The following is a 15885-nucleotide window of genomic DNA, read 5'->3' on the forward strand; positions in this document are numbered from 1 at the left end:
TAGCATAGCACTTTCTCCAGACTGAGAAACTGTGACGGTTGGCAAATCCATTCCATTCTACAGGTTTTTAATGATCTGGGAGAAATCAGAGACATACTTTCTACTTTCTCAAGGTGCTAGAAAAGTCTGCAAAAAAACTTCACCTGAACTTAGTGAATTGAAAACATGATATTGCATGTCCAACATGTCCAGGACATTGAACAGCACAGTGTATTCAGTGTATTTTTTTCCTATCCAGCAATATTTTGTGACTACTACAACCAGCCAGATGGGTGTGAGTGGCACTATAAACCATGTAGTCCTCCATGTCTGAAGACCTGCAGAAACCCCTCAGCGAAATGCTCATCCGACATCCCAAAGATAGAGGGTAAATTTCCCATACAGTAGTCTGATAAACTGTTTAACATTTTGCCTTCTCAGAGGGTAACCCTCAATGTTTTCATATGCTTTTCTATGTAGTATGTTTTTATTTATCTGATGTATTTATTTTCCTTTAGTCTTGCTATTCTCTAATTCCGTATTCTCTCAACTCATGAATACTTGTATCATTAATGTATCTGCTTTGACTAGAACAGTGGTTCTCAAAGTGGGGTCCCTGGAGGTCTACAACCTATATCCCCTAGATAGGAGGTACATGAAATAATCTGTTATAAATTAAGAAATTGTGCTGTATTGTTAAAAAATGAACATCTACAAATGGGGATCATTGCACCAATAAAACAAATATATTATGTTCATTACCCACTCACGTTAACTTTAGGCTAATTGAAACTTTGACTGTGACCAATAAGGCCAATATGATACAAATTAGTCACTTCACTCAGGGCAACACAAACTGCTGCTGTTGCCACATAACCCGGAATCCATATCCTTAGGCCAAACTAGCTACATTGAGAGAATATGAGGACAGTTATATTAGTTATATATTTTTTACAATAGTGATGGGAGACCAAAAAGCATCATCTGTCTTCTTCAGGTGCTAGTGAACTAAGCTATGAAGCCAGCCAAGCTAAAGTGCCCAGCACTGGCCACAACTTCAAAAAAACACAAATAGGTCAAGTGACATGAAGGAGTATGAATCATGTTTATTCATGTTCATGAGTATGAAGGGGTCCATGGAAAATGTTCTCCCCTATAAGGAGTCCCTGGCCCCAAGAAGTTTGAGAACCCCTAGAATAGAAAGTTATTTGCATCAACTCATGTTGTATTTAAAAGTGCTATACAAACACAAATGACTTGACAGTGCTTACCAACTCAAACAGCACAGAATAGCAATGCTTACTAACAGAATGACAGTGCTTAGTAACAGCACAGAATAATATTTAGTTACAGTGAAGGTCAACTGTATGCCTCCCTCCAGGGCTAGTTAATATGCCATTGCTCCCTACATCACAGCTTTCACCAAGCATCATGCAGCCCAGCCTCCTAAACCGTGTCCCTGTACTGTTCGCAAATGTTATCCGAAAGAATAAGGGAAGATCCGCACACCAGATAGCTCCCATTCACAGTTTTTATATGTTGAGATGAAAACATCACAAACAAAATAAAAAAATGTGAATAAGAGCTATCTGATCCGATTCTGGCCTGGGGATGTGCATGGCCTTACTAACACTGCTTCTGTTCACAAATATTTTCAGGTTGTTTTCCCAATTGCCCTAGTGAGAGACCTTTCTTTGATGAGAAAACCATGAAGTGTGTCCCGGCGCATAAGTGTGGCTGCTACGTTAATGGAACTCATTATGGTGAAGAAAAAGATTTGCCTTCAACTGAACCATGCCAAACATGGTAAGTCAAGTCAAGAAAGTCAAGTAAATCAAATAAGTCAGTTGTGTATTCAAGTCTGATTTCTAAGACACTTACATATGCATAGTATATTCAATGGGTAACACTTTACTTGACAGTATCGACATAAGAGTGACATGACACTGTCGTGAACACATGACACTGTCATGACACTGTCATGACACATAAAACCTAACCTTAAACCTAACGCTAATCCTAACCTTAACTTATCATGACAAAAACCGAATGTCACCTAATAACAGTTAGCGTTATGTCATATACGTTTATGACTTGTTTATGACACGTTCATGACAGTGTCATGTCACTCTTATGTCGACACTGTCAAGTAAAGTGTAACCATTCAATGTTGTTTCACTTCATAGAAAATGTACTTAAACTAAAACGTAATTTTCCTCTTAGAATTTAATCTTCTAAGAGTTTTCTAGTATTTCTAGTATTTACAAAGTGCAGTGCTGGCAGATTTTAATACTCCTGTATTTGATCTAATTATTTCAACTGAAACCCTTGTCTTTAGTATTTGTTCATCGGGAAAACCTAAATGCAACTATAATGAAACAGGTAATGCATTTTTTACTTTAAGAAGTATCTAAAAAATTCAGCATTTTCTCTCTCTAACCAAACGTTGTGTTTACCACCACATGACAGCTTGCTACTGTGAATACAATGGGAATAAATATCCATTAAATTACATCATCTACACAACAAATGACGGAGCAGGATCCTGTCTCGAAGCTAAGTGTAAAGAGAATGGAACTATAAGTCGGAATATCTATACATGTGTGACAACGACACAGTCTCCACCTTTCACTTTCACCACAAGTAAGTTCTGTGTTCAACACTGAGAACGTACAGCATCAAACTAGTAGGGTTTATCAGAATCATGCTTGTGAGTGTTTGCTGAAAGCCTGTTACATATTTTCCATAGACATAACTTGCCTATTTCAGGCCTTTTATTGCACTTGTTCATTTGTTTGTTAGCAACAGCAATATAACAAATGCATGAAACACAAACAATCAACCATGATGCATAGCAAAACCGAAAGATTTAGAAACATAAACAATTAATGTTCCTTCATAACAGTATTGTATGTTGAAAGACGACAACAATAACAGAATCATTTATAATCATTAAAATAATCATTAAAAATGATAATAGAAACCCTAAAATCAAACAGCCAGCTATTCCTATTCACATTCTAATCCACACCATTGGTGATAGGTAAATGACACATGTGTTTCTTAACATGTGCTACTGTACTCTACCTGTAATATAGCAACCAGGATGTTCTGGTATTGTGTGCTAACATTTTTGAGAATGGGACAATTACTTTTATAGAAAAGACCATAGAACTGTTATGTTGTTATGCTGAAAATGTTGTTTTTGCTGGCATTGTCTTTAAATAACAAGACATGTTTAATACTTCTAATCTGAAAGAAATTCAGGTTAAGTGTATGATAAATTCATAGAGATAACTTTGGCTACCATATTATGGAACATATTTACCGTTATCAATCATTATCTGCCATTACTGTACTGGAACATACCATTGGCCCACAATCCTATTCTCTGTACTAGTAAAGACAGCTATTCAATTTTAGTATTCAGACTCCCCATGATAAAGGTAAATACAAAATTGTCCCATAATATTTTTGTGGATATTTGCTTCTAAGTTGCAAACTGGTGGACTGATGGAGGAGTTGGTGCAGATTGTGAAATCATAGTGAAAACAAAAAATCTTAAGTGTCTTCATCGTTTACAACAACAGGCTCCACAGTAAGTCCTACCACAACCACAATCAGCACAACGACAGCTGCCACAACCACAACAACAGGTACCACACTTAGTCCTACCACGACAGTCACAACTACAACACCCCCAACAACCACAACAGAGACCAAAACTACACCTGTGAGCACAACAGCTGCCACAACCACTACCGAAGAAACAACTACAACTACTACAACTGGCCCAACAACAACACCAAGAGAGAGCACAAGTACACTAACAACTACAAGCCCTACAACAACTACAGAAAGTACCACACCAGGCACCACAGCAAGTTCTACCACAAGCACATCCTCAGTTACAACTACCAGACCAACAACAACACCAGCTACCACACTTAGTCCTACCACAACCACCATCAGCACAACGACAGTCACAACTACGACAACCCCAACAACCACAACAGAGACCACAACTACACCATCAACAATCTCTCCAAGCACTCCTAGTGTGAGCACCACAGCTGGCAGGACTACGTCAAGTTGTCAGTCTGAATTAGTGTGTAAATGGACCGACTGGATAGATAACAGTTATCCAAAACCTGGACCAAATGGAGTGGAGATTGAAACACTGGAAAACATCACATGCCATACTTATGGAGAAGTCCAGTGTAGGGCCAAGAAGTATCCAACGTTGACAATAGAAAACTTGGGTCAAAATGTGCAATGTGGTCCTTCAGGATTAACCTGCAGAAACAAGGAGAAGTCTAACGATACATGTCATAATTATGAAATACGAGTCAGATGTTGCATTTGTTTAGGTACAACAACCACAACAGAGACCAGAACTACACCATCAACAATCTCTCCAAGCACTCCTACTGTAAGCACAACAACAGTCACAACTATGACATCCCCAACAACCACAACAGAGACGACAAATACACCATCAACAATCTCTCCAACCACTCCTACTGTGAGCACAACAGGTGGCACAACAACAACATCAGGTACCACACTAAGTCCTACCACAACCACCATCAGCACGACAGTCACAACTACAACACCCCCAACAACCACAACAGAGACCACAACTACACCTGTGAGCACAACAGCTGCCACAACCACTACCGAAGAAACAACTACAACTACTACAACTGGCCCAACAACAACATCAAGAGAGAGCACAAGTACACTAACAACTACAAGCCCTACAACAACTACAGAAAGTACCACACCAGGCACCACAGCAAGTTCTACCACAAGCACATCCTCAGTTACAACTACCAGACCAACAACAACACCAGGTACCACACTTAGTCCTACCACAACCACCATCAGCACAACGACAGTCACAACTACGACAACCCCAACAACTACAACAGAGACCACAACTACACCATCAACAATCTCTCCAAGCACTCCTACTGTGAGCACCACAGCAGGCACGACTACGTCAAGTTGTCAGTCTGAATTAGTGTGTAAATGGACCGACTGGATAGATAACAGTTATCCAAAACCTGGACCAAATGGAGTGGAGATTGAAACACTGGAAAACATCACATGCCATACTTATGGAGAAGTCCAATGTAGGGCCAAGAAGTATCCAACGTTGACAATAGAAAACTTGGGTCAAAATGTGCAATGTGGTCCTTCAGGATTAACCTGCAGAAACAAGGAGAAGTCTAACGATACATGTCATAATTATGAAATACGAGTCAGATGTTGCATTTGTTTAGGTACAACAACCACAACAGAGACCAGAACTACACCATCAACAATCTCTCCAAGCACTCCTACTGTAAGCATAACAACAGTCACAACTACGACATCCCCAACAACCACAACAGAGACGACAACTACACCATCAACAATCTCTCCAAGCACTCCTACTGTGAGCACAACAGGTGGCACAACAACAACATCAGGAACCACACTAAGTCCTACCACAACCACCATCAGCACGACAGTCACAACTACAACACCCCCAACAACCACAACAGAGACCACAACTACACCATCAACAATCTCTCCAAACACTCCTACTGTGAGCACAACAGCTGCCACAACCACAACCGAAGAAACAACCACAACTACGACGGGCCCAACATCTACAACACAAAGAACAACAACACCAAGAGAGAGCACAAGTACACTAACAACTACAAGCTCTACAACAACTACAGAAAGTACCACACCAGGCACCACAGCAAGTTCTACCACAAGCACATCCTCAGTTACAAATACCGGACCAACAACAACACCAGGTACCACACTTAGTCCTACCACAACCACCATCAGCACAACAACAGTCACAACTACGACAACCCCAACAACCACAACATTTACCGTGATAACAGGGTCTATAAATACAATTACATCTAAGGGCCAAGTAGTTGTTACGACAGAGAGCAGCACTACATCAGTAAAGCCTCTAACAACTACAACATCTTTGGGTACAACCACAATAACATCACCAAGAAAGAGCACAAGTACACTATCAAGTACTAGTCCTACAACAAGTACAGAAAGTATCACACCAAGTACCACAGTACGTCCTACCACAAGCACATCCTCAGTTACAACTACAACATCCCCAACAACCACAACAGAGACGACAACTACACCATCAACAATCTCTCCAAGCACTCCTACTGTAAGCACAACAGCTGCCACAACCACAATATCAGGTACCACACTTAGTCCTACCACAACCACCATCAGCACAACGACAGTCACAACTACGACAACCCCAACATCCACAACAGAGACCACAACTACACCATCAACAATCTCTCAAGGCACTCCTACTGTGAGCACAACAGGTGGCACAACAACAACATCAAGTACCACACTAAGTCCTACCACAACCACCATCAGCACGACAGTCACAACTACAACACCCCCAACAACCACAACAGAGACCACAACTACACCATCAACAATCTCCCCAAGCACTCCTACTGTGAGCACAACAGCTGCCACAACCACAACCGAAGAAACAACTACAACTACTACAACTGGCCCAACAACAACTCCAAGAGAGAGCACAAGTACATTAACAACTACAAGCCCTACAACAACTACAGAAAGTACCACACCAGGCACCACAGCAAGTTCTACCACAAGCACATCCTCAGTTACAACTACCGGACCAACAACAACACCAGGTACCACACTTAGTCCTACCACAACCACCATCAGCACAACGACAGTCACAACTACGACAACCCCAACATCCACAACAGAGACCACAACTACACCATCAACAATCTCTCCAAGCACTCCTACTGTGAGCACAACAGGTGGCACAACAACAACATCAGGAACCACACTAAGTCCTACGACAACCACCATCAGCACGACAGTCACAACTACAACACCCCCAACAACCACAACAGAGACCACAACTACACCATCAACAATCTCCCCAAGCACTCCTACTGTGAGCACAACAGCTGCCACAACCGAAGAAACAACTACAACTACTACAACTGGCCCAACAACAACACCAAGAGAGAGCACAAGTACATTAACAACTACAAGCCCTACAACAACTACAGAAAGTACCACACCAGGCACCACAGCAAGTTCTACCACAAGCACATCCTCAGTTACAACTACCGGACCAACAACAACACCAGGTACCACACTTAGTCCTACCACAACCACCATCAGCACAACGACAGTCACAACTACGACAACCCCAACATCCACAACAGAGACCACAACTACACCATCAACAATCTCTCAAGGCACTCCTACTGTGAGCACAACAGGTGGCACAACAACAACATCAGGAACCACACTAAGTCCTACAACAACCACCATCAGCACGACAGTCACAACTACAACACCCCCAACAACCACAACAGAGATCACAACTACACCATCAACAATCTCTCCAAGCACTCCTACTGTGAGCACAACAGGTGGCACAACAACAACATCAGGAACCACACTAAGTCCTACCACAACCACCATCAGCATGACAGTCACAACTACAACACCCACAACAACCACAACAGAGACCACAACTACACCATCAACAATCTCCCCAAGCACTCCTACTGTGAGCACAACAGCTGCCACAACCACAACCGAAGAAACAACTACAACTACTACAACTGGCCCAACAACAACTCCAAGAGAGAGCACAAGTACATTAACAACTACAAGCCCTACAACAACTACAGAAAGTACCACACCAGGCACCACAGCAAGTTCTACCACAAGCACATCCTCAGTTACAACTACCGGACCAACAACAACACCAGGTACCACACTTAGTCCTACCACAACCACCATCAGCACAACGACAGTCACAACTACGACAACCCCAACATCCACAACAGAGACCACAACTACACCATCAACAATCTCTCCAAGCACTCCTACTGTGAGCACAACAGGTGGCACAACAACAACATCAGGAACCACACTAAGTCCTACGACAACCACCATCAGCACGACAGTCACAACTACAACACCCCCAACAACCACAACAGAGACCACAACTACACCATCAACAATCTCCCCAAGCACTCCTACTGTGAGCACAACAGCTGCCACAACCGAAGAAACAACTACAACTACTACAACTGGCCCAACAACAACACCAAGAGAGAGCACAAGTACATTAACAACTACAAGCCCTACAACAACTACAGAAAGTACCACACCAGGCACCACAGCAAGTTCTACCACAAGCACATCCTCAGTTACAACTACCGGACCAACAACAACACCAGGTACCACACTTAGTCCTACCACAACCACCATCAGCACAACGACAGTCACAACTACGACAACCCCAACATCCACAACAGAGACCACAACTACACCATCAACAATCTCTCAAGGCACTCCTACTGTGAGCACAACAGGTGGCACAACAACAACATCAGGAACCACACTAAGTCCTACAACAACCACCATCAGCACGACAGTCACAACTACAACACCCCCAACAACCACAACAGAGACCACAACTACACCATCAACAATCTCCCCAAGCACTCCTACTGTGAGCACAACAGCTGCCACAACCACAACCGAAGAAACAACTACAACTACTACAACTGGCCCAACAACAACACCAAGAGAGAGCACAAGTACATTAACAACTACAAGCCCTACAACAACTACAGAAAGTACCACACCAGGCACCACAGCAAGTTCTACCACAAGCACATCCTCAGTTACAACTACCAGACCAACAACAACACCAGGTACCACACTTAGTCCTACCACAACCACCATCAGCACAACGACAGTCACAACTACGACAACCCCAACATCCACAACAGAGACCACAACTACACCATCAACAATCTCTCCAAGCACTCCTACTGTGAGCACAACAGGTGGCACAACAACAACATCAGGAACCACACTAAGTCCTACAACAACCACCATCAGCACGACAGTCACAACTACAACACCCCCAACAACCACAACAGAGATCACAACTACACCATCAACAATCTCTCCAAGCACTCCTACTGTGAGCACAACAGGTGGCACAACAACAACATCAGGAACCACACTAAGTCCTACCACAACCACCATCAGCATGACAGTCACAACTACAACACCCACAACAACCACAACAGAGACCACAACTACACCATCAACAATCTCCCCAAGCACTCCTACTGTGAGCACAACAGCTGCCACAACCACAACCGAAGAAACAACTACAACTGGCCCAACAACAACACCAAGAGAGAGCACAAGTACATTAACAACTACAAGCCCTACAACAACTACAGAAAGTACCACACCAGGCACCACAGCAAGTTCTACCACAAGCACATCCTCAGTTACAACTACCGGACCAACAACAACACCAGGTACCACACTTAGTCCTACCACAACCACCATCAGCACAACGACAGTCACAACTACGACAACCCCAACATCCACAACAGAGACCACAACTACACCATCAACAATCTCTCCAAGCACTCCTACTGTGAGCACAACAGGTGGCACAACAACAACATCAGGAACCACACTAAGTCCTACGACAACCACCATCAGCACGACAGTCACAACTACAACACCCCCAACGACGACAACAGAGACCACAACTACACCATCAACAATCTCCCCAAGCACTCCTACTGTGAGCACAACAGCTGCCACAACCACAACCGAAGAAACAACTACAACTACTACAACTGGCCCAACAACAACACCAAGAGAGAGCACAAGTACATTAACAACTACAAGCCCTACAACAACTACAGAAAGTACCACACCAGGCACCACAGCAAGTTCTACCACAAGCACATCCTCAGTTACAACTACCGGACCAACAACAACACCAGGTACCACACTTAGTCCTACCACAACCACCATCAGCACAACGACAGTCACAACTACGACAACCCCAACAACCACAACAGAGACCACAACTACACCATCAACAATCTCTCCAAGCACTCCTACTGTGAGCACAACAGCTGGCACAACAACAACATCAGGAACCACACTAAGTCCTACAACAACCACCATCAGCACGACAGTCACAACTACAACACCCCCAACAACCACAACAGAGATCACAACTCCACAATCAACAATCTCTCCAAGCACTCCTACTGTGAGCACAACAGGTGGCACAACAACAACATCAGGAACCACACTAAGTCCTACCACAACCACCATCAGCACGACAGTCACAACTACAACACCCCCAACAACCACAACAGAGACCACAACTACACCATCAACAATCTCCCCAAGCACTCCTACTGTGAGCACAACAGCTGCCACAACCACTACCGAAGAAACAACTACAACTACTACAACTGGCCCAACAACAACACCAAGAGAGAGCACAAGTACACTAACAACTACAAGCCCTACAACAACTACAGAAAGTACCACACCAGGCACCACAGCAAGTTCTACCACAAGCACATCCTCAGTTACAACTACTGGACCAACAACAACACCAGGTACCACACTTAGTCCTACCACAACCACCATCAGCACAACGACAGTCACAACTACGACAACCCCAACAACCACAACAGAGACCACAACTACACCATCAACAATCTCTCCAAGCACTCCTACTGTGAGCACAACAGGTGGCACAACAACAACATCAAGAGAGAGCACAAGTACACTAACAACTACAAGCCCTACAGCAACTACAGAAAGTACCACACCAGGCACCACAGCAAGTTCTACCACAAGCACATCCTCAGTTACAACTACCGGACCAACAACAACACCAGGTACCACACTTAGTCCTACCACAACCACCATCAGCACAACGACAGTCACAACTACGACAACCCCAACAACCACAACAGAGACCACAACTACACCATCAACAATCTCTCCAAGCACTCCTACTGTGAGCACAACAGCTGGCACAACAACAACATCAGGAACCACACTAAGTCCTACCACAACCACCATCAGCACGACAGTCACAACTACAACACCCCCAACAACGACAACAGAGACCACAACTACACCATCAACAATCTCCCCAAGCACTCCTACTGTGAGCACAACAGCTGCCACAACCACAACCGAAGAAACAACTACAACTACTACAACTGGCCCAACAACAACACCAAGAGAGAGCACAAGTACACTAACAACTACAAGCCCTACAGCAACTACAGAAAGTACCACACCAGGCACCACAGCAAGTTCTACCACAAGCACATCCTCAGTTACAACTACTGGACCAACAACAACACCAGGTACCACACTTAGTCCTACCACAACCACCATCAGCACAACGACAGTCACAACTACGACAACCCCAACAACCACAACAGAGACCACAACTACACCATCAACAATCTCTCCAAGCACTCCTACTGTGAGCACAACAGGTGGCACAACAACAACATCAGGAACCACACTAAGTCCTACGACAACCACCATCAGCACGACAGTCACAACTACAACACCCCCAACAACCACAACAGAGACCACAACTACACCATCAACAATCTCCCCAAGCACTCCTACTGTGAGCACAACAGCTGCCACAACCACAACCGAAGAAACAACTACAACTGCTACAACTGGCCCAACAACAACACCAAGAGAGAGCACAAGTACACTAACAACTACAAGCCCTACAGCAACTACAGAAAGTACCACACCAGGCACCACAGCAAGTTCTACCACAAGCACATCCTCAGTTACAACTACTGGACCAACAACAACACCAGGTACCACACTTAGTCCTACCACAACCACCATCAGCACAACGACAGTCACAACTACGACAACCCCAACAACCACAACAGAGACCACAACTACACCATCAACAATCTCTCCAAGCACTCCTACTGTGAGCACAACAGGTGGCACAACAACAACATCAGGAACCACACTAAGTCCTACGACAACCACCATCAGCACGACAGTCACAACTACAACACCCCCAACAACCACAACAGAGACCACAACTACACCATCAACAATCTCTCCAAGCACTCCTACTGTGAGCACAACAGCTGGAACAACAACAACATCAGGAACCACACTAAGTCCTACCACAACCACCATCAGCACGACAGTCACAACTACAACACCCTCAACAACCACAACAGAGACCACAACTACACCATCAACAATCTCCCCAAGCACTCCTACTGTGAGCACAACAGCTGCCACAACCACTACCGAAGAAACAACTACAACTACTACAACTGGCCCAACAACAACACCAAGAGAGAGCACAAGTACACTAACAACTACAAGCCCTACAACAACTACAGAAAGTACCACACCAGGCACCACAGCAAGTTCTACCACAAGCACATCCTCAGTTACAACTACCGGACCAACAACAACACCAGGTACCACACTTAGTCCTACCACAACCACCATCAGCACAACGACAGTCACAACTACGACAACCCCAACAACCACAACAGAGACCACAACTACACCATCAACAATCTCTCCAAGCACTCCTACTGTGAGCACAACAGGTGGCACAACAACAACATCAGGAACCACACTAAGTCCTACCACAACCACCATCAGCACGGCAGTCACAACTACAACACCCCCAACAACCACAACAGAGACCACAACTACACCATCAACAATCTCTCCAAGCACTCCTACTGTGAGCACAACAGGTGGCACAACAACAACATCAGGAACCACACTAAGTCCTACCACAACCACCATCAGCACGACAGTCACAACTACAACACCCCCAACAACCACAACAGAGACCACAACTACACCATCAACAATCTCTCCAAGCACTCCTACCACAATCACCTACCACAGCCCTACCACAATCACCATCAGCACAACAGCTGGCACAACCACATCAGAAGAAACAACCACAACTACTACAACTGGCCCAACAACTACAACACAAAGAACAACAACACCAAAACTTCCACCAACTACAACAACTTTTAGCACAACCACATCTCCATTAGAGAGCACAAGCACATTAACAGCAACTAGCCCTACTTTGAGCACAACACCTCCAAGAGAAACAACAATCACAACCACTACAGCTACATCCACAGTGAGTGCGTCCACATCAACATCAACCAAAGCAACCACAGTGGAAGCCACCACGAAATGCTTCTGTCAGTACGGATCCAATTATTATCTACCAGGTAACTTATTTTTCTAAAGTGAAATATATACACAATATTTGCAACTTTCTCACTGATAACTAGGTCTGACATTCAAGACACAATATAAAAATGTCCCTCTCTTTCCTTTAGGTTCTTACCTGTATAACAAAACGGATGAGGGAGGCTGGTGTTATACTGCATATTGCAATTATTCATGTCAAGTTGAGAAAGAGACAAGACCATGCCCTTCCACTGCTCCTCCTACCGTTTCAACACCTAGCAAACCTTGCATAGATGTGAAAAAGAAGGTAGGAGGTATTTTTTTCTTTTAAATTATATTTTAATCTGAGAGCAATGAGAGTGTACGGACCTTCAATTTGTTGTTATTGCTCCAATGGCAGCATGGAGACACGTGGAGTGAAAATTGCACCACATACACCTGTGTGAATGGTGAAGTGTCCTCCAAACCTGTTCAATGCAACCCCAAGTCCCCAGAGAAACCGCAGTGTGAAAACCAGTACACGCCTGTGAAGGTCTACGATAAGAGTGGCTGCTGTTACCACTATGAGTGTCAATGTAAGTCAAACAGGTTTGAATAAAAATCTATAGATATCACATACTTCTAACCATTTATTATAACGTTAATACAACTATATCATAACCATGTCATGAAAAGTTTTCATGATGTATCTAACAAGTTACTGTTAGTTACTTTTAATGTCATGTTACTATACTACTGTATACTAAGTTTTTATGACACTATCCATGACAGTTATTATTACCAGGGGACATGGATGTTGAACCTTTTTAGAACTTTTTTGTTAATATATAACAAAATATATATACAGTTGAAGAAATCACCACAAAAAATTCCAACACATGTATATGTATGTATATGAAATGGAACATGATAATGTTATATCCTTACAATGGCCTTGACAACTTATGACAGGATATGGCATCCTCAAATCATGAGATATCTACAGCTCTGGAAAAAATTAAGAGGTCACTGTACATTTTTCTGATGTCATTCTACGGTTGCTGAGTGACATATTCGAATATGACCGTCAACTCATTCAAATGTGACTCAGCAACCATAGGATGACATCAGAACAATGAACAGTGGTCTCTTAATTTTTTTTCCAGAGCTGTATGTTAAGATGTACTTACTTCAGTCATACTTTCTGAAGAGACCCTGAATAAGCTAGCAACCATGTACCAATTGGTAACAGGATAAGACTTTGGGTGCGGGTTTGACAGCATATTTTGCCAACAGTGCATGCGCACTGTGGCCAGAGTGAAGTCAGACGCACAAAGTGGGCCGAGTCAGGCCGAAGTTAATTAATGAAAGATACATCGACAGGTCAGAATTTAACACTGATTGCATGTGATTGGAGTCCCAGTCTTGATGTAGCATCCCGCTACCTATATCGCCACTGAACTCGGGCCCATTGAGTTCCAAACTATAGCCTATTTAGAGTTCTTGTCTGTGTGAGCTAATGAGCTGACTAGGTAACCCAACACACTTTACTCGTGATGACCTGAACTCAAACCACAGTAAATGGCCTTGAGAGCTAGTGAGAATTAGTGTTTTGATTATCTGTCCTTCACATGACTGTAAAGCAGCTAAATTAATTTGTAGATAACTATTTGCAGTTACATAGTTCCGGGAAAGCTAAGCTAAACAAAACACATTATGGAATTTGAAGTGCTTTGTGCCTCTGGGAGAGTGGTTTTACATTTGTCTTAATTGTTCCCCATACAGGTACATGTACTGGATGGGCAGGTCCTCACTATGAAACCTTTGATGGGAAATATTATGCTTTCCAAGGAAACTGCACTTATGTTTTAGTCCAAGAGATAATACAAAAGTACAATTTCAGCGTTCATATCAAGAAGAGCTACTGCGATGACTTAAGCAATTCTGCCTGCAAGCAGTATTTAACCATTTATTACAAGTCATACAAGGTCCTGTTTGACCAGCAAGGAAATACAACTGTCAACATGGTGAGTATTCCAGGATGTGAGAAATCTGGATGTGTGCAGGCTTGTTGGGAATAATTGTATCTTGTAACATTTGTGTTGTATATTTACATAGTCCTAGCATAACCTTCTGACAGAGTAGTAGTAGCAGCAGCATTGTGGCAGAGTGATAAATAACATTGATAACAATATATTTTACCGTCCAGTGATTCACTTCTTGGTGCATTCTCTGTTGTCAATCCATACAGCACATTGTGCTGCAGGAAAAAAAACATTATATTTAGAATTACATACTATATGTAATCATGTTTATTCATATGTAATTGTTGTATGTAAGTACAGTATGTGTCTAAATATGTTAAATTAATTGTATACGAGTAATTCCTTGTCAAATCAGGCAAAATCCAGGAAAATGGTTGTTGCACCGTCTCAGATTTTGCTCAAAGTTTGTCTACCTACGGAGCCCCTAAGGGGACTTGAGCAAAAAAAAAATTCAAAAATTCAAAAATTTCAAAAAATGAAAGTTGCACGTGCGCACATGAAAGTTTCAGGTGAGCACATGCAAGTTTCACGTGAGCACATGAAACTAAACTTTAGATTTTTTTTTGCTCATGTCCCCTTAGGGGCTCCGTATCTACCTAATATTTAGGTCCCAAAACTAAGACCTGTAAAATATTTTTGTTAAACTTCAATGTTTTTTTTGTTTTTTCCATCCTTGCTTTTGTATCATTTTTAACACTTATATAAATGCCTTATCTTGGAGGCCATGTTTCAGCAT

At 43.0% G+C, this 15885-nt stretch overlaps 1 protein-coding gene across 2 annotated transcripts in view; it reads left to right on the plus strand.

Moving 5' to 3' along the window:
* LOC121724224 (mucin-2-like) overlaps positions 1-15885 on the plus strand; it is a 59586-nt gene that overhangs the window by 28691 nt on the left and 15010 nt on the right. Inside the window, exons 25-38 of one of the 2 annotated variants that reach the window (XM_042110621.1) lie at positions 239-367; positions 1638-1785; positions 2318-2361; positions 2449-2622; positions 3570-3635; positions 3918-5353; positions 5867-7239; positions 7546-8771; positions 10185-10647; positions 10777-11876; positions 12183-13163; positions 13275-13432; positions 13526-13700; positions 14890-15131. In XM_042110621.1, coding sequence (XP_041966555.1) covers positions 239-367; positions 1638-1785; positions 2318-2361; positions 2449-2622; positions 3570-3635; positions 3918-5353; positions 5867-7239; positions 7546-8771; positions 10185-10647; positions 10777-11876; positions 12183-13163; positions 13275-13432; positions 13526-13700; positions 14890-15131 — 7715 coding nt within the window. The remainder of the gene's footprint in view (positions 1-238; positions 368-1637; positions 1786-2317; positions 2362-2448; positions 2623-3569; positions 3636-3917; positions 5354-5866; positions 7240-7545; positions 8772-10184; positions 10648-10776; positions 11877-12182; positions 13164-13274; positions 13433-13525; positions 13701-14889; positions 15132-15885) is intronic. The other variant, XM_042110622.1, reaches the window with a different exon arrangement.

Source organism: Alosa sapidissima, chromosome 11 (assembly GCF_018492685.1).
Source record: "Alosa sapidissima isolate fAloSap1 chromosome 11, fAloSap1.pri, whole genome shotgun sequence".
NCBI classification, from domain to species: domain Eukaryota; kingdom Metazoa; phylum Chordata; class Actinopteri; order Clupeiformes; family Clupeidae; genus Alosa; species Alosa sapidissima.